At 38.5% G+C, this 6387-nt stretch overlaps 1 protein-coding gene across 1 annotated transcript; it reads left to right on the forward strand.

Annotated features, from left to right (window-relative positions):
• The first annotated feature begins 286 nt into the window (after positions 1-286).
• Positions 287-3881, forward strand: LOC107037566 (protein downstream neighbor of son homolog). Its single transcript, XM_015256188.2, has 7 exons — positions 287-430; positions 538-1182; positions 1673-2001; positions 2088-2305; positions 2577-2780; positions 2961-3147; positions 3308-3881. The coding sequence occupies exons 2-7, from the start codon at positions 539-541 to the stop codon at positions 3484-3486; spliced, it is 1761 nt and encodes a 586-aa protein (XP_015111674.1). The 5' UTR covers positions 287-430; position 538; the 3' UTR covers positions 3487-3881.
• Positions 3882-6387: the final 2506 nt, after the last annotated feature.

Genomic DNA, 6387 nt, shown 5'->3' on the forward strand with positions numbered 1-6387 from the left:
AATATTAGCAAGCAATAGAACATACAAAAAAGTGCCTCCACGAAATAGATCTCGAAGAGGTATTGTTTACTCGTCTCCTTCACACACTTGATTACATTAATTATGTATAATCTAGTGCTTGGCATTTTCCCTTAATTCCCTTATGGGATACTCTGCAATTCAATATTTATCTGCCCCAGTATTTTTCTAATTTTTCTCCGGCCGAAAAAATAACTCTGGTAATAAATTTGAATTCTAGGGAGTTTATGGAGACTTCCATGCCTTCCCTGGCGATCCAGCTGTCGGTTGAAATACACGTCCAGGTGTTGTTATGACGCGCTACACTGACAACTTCATCAATTAAATCGATCACATAAAGACATAATAACTTGTTTCATCACTCATCAGTGCCCCGATAATGACTGCCTCCTCATCACTCAATTAATTTCTGGTATGTACAACTTTTGAGTCAACATCTCATACGTTTTTAAGGGAATAACCTAAAACCAGCCTCAATCGTCATTCACTACTCCTCTTGACTTTCCTCTGTGATTTTAGAATGACAATATTCGAGAAAAATAGTAAAATGACAGATCCAAAGCCATCAGATACAGCAGAATGGAAGCATCCGCACGAGGTGATGCAATTGCATCGTTTGAAGATGAGGAAACGTGCACTCCAAGCTCGAATGAATCGTACATCAGTGGGGAGCCCTAAGCCCTCCCTGGACATCACCATCACAGGACCTCTGAGTGAACTGGCCTCTTCAGCTTCCCAGAAGCGAAAAAATCCATTTCTGAAGAGTGATCAGAGAAAAAGATCCAGAGACGACCTCGAGCCTGACCTCGAGGCCAGCACAGACTCAGTCCTGTTCGAACTGATGAAAGGAAAAGCATCCACAAGTCAGAATGACGAAAATATTGAACCCAAGAAGTCAGAATCACCCAGTTTATCGTTCTCCAGTGCTTTATCGAAATTACAGAGTCTAGATAATTATGTGGCTGAGTCTGAGAGTCCCAAGGGTGTATCTTATGTACCTATCGATTGGAGCTTGAATACCAAGGTGAGATTCATGTCGTCAAAACCTTTTCCCTGGAATGGAAAATTAAAAACTAGTGAACAGGCATCTGGAACAACTGGTTTTGTCAGGTGTCTGGATATTGGAGAGCAGGAGACTACTCTGGATACTAGTCCTAATGCAAGGTCAGTAAAATTACAATTTGGGGGATTTAATTGAAGGGTAAACATCTAATAGTGGAGGATTACAAGATGAGAACTTGCAGATTTCTGTCGATTGATCAGGAATTTTTCGATGATTCCGCAAATATCGTAGAAAGGAAGGCATTTGAGGAAATTCATGTACAGACGTTTTTTGCAGAAAATTTAATGGACTATAATTAAGCTCTTGTGAAACTTTCCTCTAAACCTAATCGTTTCAGAGATATTTGTAAAATAAGACAAATGCCCATTTTGGGCTCAACTGCTGCTCTTAATTCACACTTGAGTTGCTGTTTAATATCTTGGAATTGAAGGGAGATAGCCAAACTGTTTCCTAGGTTTCATCTCACTTTTCAACCAAGTTCTTGGGAAATTTTCTCAATTGTGCATAGAGTTATAAATATTCGCGGAAGACAATTGGCTTCAAATTTTTGAGATATTCTATTTAATTCTTTTCAATTTATTAATTTTACAGGTTTCACAGATGTTGTCTAGTTTGGCAGCATCCATCCTTACCATGGCTGGAACTATTCCCTCGTGCAGCTGGAAGAGTCAGTGCCAGTTTAGCCAGCAATTCTGCAATTGCGAATAATCAATTTGTTAAGGATGCATTGTTCTCAGAGTGGAGTGAGAGCTTTCGTTCGTTATTTCACCTGTTGCGAGCTAGACAGTGTCCTTTTTTTTACGTATGTGCTAATAATTTCACTGCACTATTTCGAGCTGCTGGAATCTGTGGAGTTTCCGAAGTTCATGTACTTTTGACACCCACTACGAGAGGATTCAGACAAGCATTGAAGCAAGAAGGTAAATATGCCTTTAGTTGGAGCAGTATTATTTCAAAATTTTCTATAGTGATGTAGATAACTGATTTACTTTGTTTGGTTCTGCAGACATTGAATATACAATGCCTTTGAGATCAGGAGGAAAGAGACGATCTGACACCACTGATTCTGGATGTGATACCTTAGACTCTACTTCAAATACCATTGTCTCACCTGACCCCCTAAATGATGACTATTATTTAAATGACGATGACGATGGAGAAGATGACTTGTTAGAGAGTCTAGGTATCGAAGATTCAGAAATTAAGAAGATCAACAATGTACAGGTATATGACTTAACGACTAAAAAATGTTCCTATAATTCACTAACAATATAACAGGTAGACTCGCTATATCCTGGTAATGAGAAAATTATTCTCAGAGCTTGTTTTTTCTATTAAAAAATTGGCAGCTAATGACGAAACCCTTGACATTTTTTCATGTAATCCCTCATAATGGATATAATTTTGTAATTAAGAAGACATGTTTCGTTTTAGCAATTCAGTAAAAAATTATTTTATGCTAAAGAAAATGTAATGACCATCTTTTCATCCCCAGAAACGGATTACGTTCGAAAAAGAAGCTGAGGTGGATGCATTGAAGCAGTCTCTCGTTTTTGTCAAAGGTGTTGAAGCCCAGGCATTATTCAATTTTTTGATAAATTGTAAGTCAGCAGTTGCAGTGACTGGAGCACTGGCTGGAGTTCCTCCTACACTTCTTGCACCAATAGCATTTCATGGGGCCACGTTGAAACCTTTGAAGGTAAAGTGTTAATGAACCTCAGGATAATTTATTACATAGAATTATTCATTTAATTTGACCCGTTACACGAATGAGAAGAATTCCAAAGAGTTCATGACATTCTCTCATTATCTCTCCCAGCTAATAAATACATATTCCTACTTATTATGACATAATATGCCATAATCTTGATATTTTCAGGTGAGGGAGAGTATTGTACGAGTTGATAAGGACAAATTCCATTCTTTAGAAATCAAAGGGCCACTGTTGCCCCATATTCTGCCGTCTCTCTGTCATCTCATGAAATCTAGTCACTTGGAACAATTTTCCGTCAGTTTTGCCCAACTTTCGTCGACCAATGCATTCTCTACTGCCAAACATGGTTTAGGTAAATTTATCAATCTCCCTAATTCCCGATCTTTTTGCAAATATCTATGACGAATAGGTTTCGATAAAAAATTGATATTCTAAAAAAAACTCCTCAACAGTACTTGGCTACGTATACGTTTGTTTACTCCATTAGTGATGTTATTACCATTCCATTGCAGAATCACCTTCAGAGGACGAGAATGGAGAAATAAAGCCACAGAGTGTGTTTGGACAAGAGAATCTATCTGATTGTGGATTCAATTCAGAATTACTATCACATTTCTGCAACCCTGACACCACACACATTCAAGTAATAGAAACTTTGAAATTTTCGAATGATGTTTACACGTGGTCTTGATGATCATCAAAGAATGTCGATAATGCATTCAGAGAAAAGAGTCATTATGGATTGGAAGACTTCAGTAAAGTGGTGACACTTGTACATCTCTAGACGTGGAATCAGCTCATCATTGTTGACAATATTACTCAATGTATGCCTTACCATCTAGTCTCAGTTTGCGAGAGGAACACTTTACATAATCAACTTGCACCTCAAGATTTTCTCATTACAGCCATATTTATTTAATTTATTTTCGGATGAATGTCAATGGGAAAATGAAGAAAAACCAGTGAGAAACGTTTGTTTAGATTAAGAAACTACACAAGGTCAACATGATAATAGATAAGTGACGAAGAATTGGGAAATATTTTTTTGACATTTGATAGTTGAATAAAAATTAATTTGATTTTTCATTCTGTTTGATGTTATTCTTTTTGATGTTATATAGTTTATAGCGATTTTCTTGAAGTCTTTGTTCCAACTTATTCCGGTCCGTTCTTTTGAAACGACTTTTAATTTAAATTTCGACGCGTTTCCTGGGTTACCAACAAGTCGGTAAAACAGACTGTAACAAGCCAGGTGGTTGGAGGGTGGAACTGTTTTTCTGATATTTTTGTCCCCAAGAAAGACTTCGAAATTTAAAACAAAAAACAAATTGAAGGCGGTTGTATCAAGGATACACCCGTAGGGTTTTAATACGTCGATACGTCTATGGGATTTCCCAAATAATGATGAGGGAATAAGAGTTGCTGTTTTGAATTGTGCGTTGAAGCATGGGTTAAACTATGTAAAAAGCTTATTCTTATTGATGCTAATGTCTGCTGTTTATCACTTGCTTTTTAATTGTGCGGATTTGCTAATTCACACAATATTTCAGCGATGCACTCGGTCAGATAATTACCATTGATCGGATAATGACCATTGGTCGGATAATAACTATTGGTCGAATAATTACCATTGGTCGAATAATTATCATCGATCGGATAATATACATCCGTCGGTAATTGACCGACGTATAGCATGTATCCAGTAGTTGGTACTTCTTACAAAGAATTTTTCACCAAATAACCACCCAAAATGAAACCATAGACGTATTTACGTCAAAAGCAGTAACACAAAAACACGCCGAGAAAACCACTGTTAGAATATCCCAGCTCCTATCCATCCGATGCAAGTCATTCTCAGTACGCACAATAATTGATTGATATATCTTCTGACGAAATGCATAATTATTCGATTCTCCGAAAATAGATTACTGAGATCAATTTTAAACTCAGTAACAGGAGAGACCAGGCACCGCAGGGTTTCCTTAAAAACTCCTATAAGCGGCAGAGGTATCAAGTTTATTACCGAAAAAATGAAGGAACCCAACGAAACCGTCTTATGAAATACTGATGGAAAATATGAACACTACATGAAAAACCAACCATCTATGGGTGGAACGGAAATCTAAATTTCCTCCAATTTATGCACCGCAGGAATAAAAACGTGGAATCAACGGGTGGTCCCCGAAAGAGAACGGTCCACGCTCGAAATCAAATCTGAATGCACTGCATCGCTAGGTACTCAAAAAAGGGGGAAAGCAAAAGGCAGGCGATGCCTCTGAACTATCCACCTATTTTACATTTTTGAGGGAACTTTTGGGTCACTTTAACCGGGAAACCCTTCACACCTTCGGTAAGATGATGCACGGAGATTCGTATATAAGCGAGTGATATGGACAATTTTATTTCCAGTCTAAAACCTAATTTTGTGACGGTCACTAGGGGAGGGTGTGCCTGTACCGCTCACCTAAGGGTAAATGTCAGTTTTATATTTTATATTTCAACTTGAGTATAAAAAACATATTTGTGAGACTTCTTTAACTATTGAACTCGTTATTCTCGAAGTGTAGACGCCTAATTCTCCTTAGAATCCACAAAATTGATTGAAAATAAAAGAGAGCCTATTGAGCGGTACTACCCGCCGTCGGGTAATACCGCTCGGCACGATTCCAATGCCGCTCATAGGGTTTTGCGTGTATCGCTCGCGCCGCAACCTAACCTGTACTCGAGTGCTATCGAGCAACTACGTGGCCGATCCTATGAGCGGTATTACCGGCTCCGCTTGGCGTCAACAAAATTGTTGATAATTATTGACATGAGTGGAGTTTTGAGTTCGAATTGGTCTCAAATTACGTGTGAAAGTACCACGAATCGAATAACCACAGTTTAATATGAGAATTCAGCGTTTGAAACTATCAATAACCTTAATTAAAAATCCACAAATTTTGCACTGTAAAGACCTCAAAACTTCGTTACGTGTTTTTTCATATTTAAAGTGATAAATAAAGTGAAAATTTTCCGACAATCACATCCTATTATTAAATTCTTTATGATCAAGAACGGAAAGAAATTTTTAAGTTAATGGTTGCGGAGAAAATCGGGTGAGCGGTATTACCCGCTGAGCGGTACAGGCACACCCTCTTACGCACCGCGTCACTCGGAACAAAAACTTTGACTTTGTTCAACTGTCTTCCAAATTCGTATCCAAGACAGTCTTTATACCATTACGAAGCTCGGACTCTTCGTGACGACTTATCTCTGGTAATCTACAGCCATTCACTATACTAGTGTGGCCATTCTACATCGAGATTTGACTATTTATTCGCACCTTGAGCCCTGGAATCCGGTGGAGAGCTAATTTCGTTGACTCCACCTTTTTATTCACCGAGTCTTCAATGCGAATTCTGCAGACCACACCTGGGACCTCTGCAACTTCCTGAAATTGCCCAGATACCAATTTCAATTCTTCAACATCATCGACATCATCAGAACTTGCAACTCCTACTGAGACGTCAGAAGCTCTAGAATTATCATCGGCACCTACGTCATCGCTACAATCTCTCGGGCCGGCTCACGAGCCATCCAACCTTTCGGC

The sequence above is a fragment of the Diachasma alloeum genome, unplaced genomic scaffold (genome assembly GCF_001412515.2).
Source record: "Diachasma alloeum isolate Michigan unplaced genomic scaffold, Dall2.0 Dall_scaffold_00256, whole genome shotgun sequence".
In the NCBI taxonomy this organism is placed as follows: domain Eukaryota; kingdom Metazoa; phylum Arthropoda; class Insecta; order Hymenoptera; family Braconidae; genus Diachasma; species Diachasma alloeum.

Bases quoted from the DNA above. Each gene is read 5' to 3' on its own strand.
- LOC107037566 (XM_015256188.2), top strand. From the start codon at position 539: ATGACAATATTCGAGAAAAATAGTAAAATGACAGATCCAAAGCCATCA. The intron at 1,183-1,672 runs GTCAGTAAAATT...TTAATTTTACAG, and splicing joins GATACTAGTCCTAATGCAAG to GTTTCACAGATGTTGTCTAG. The intron at 3,148-3,307 runs GTAAATTTATCA...ATTCCATTGCAG, and splicing joins TACTGCCAAACATGGTTTAG to AATCACCTTCAGAGGACGAG.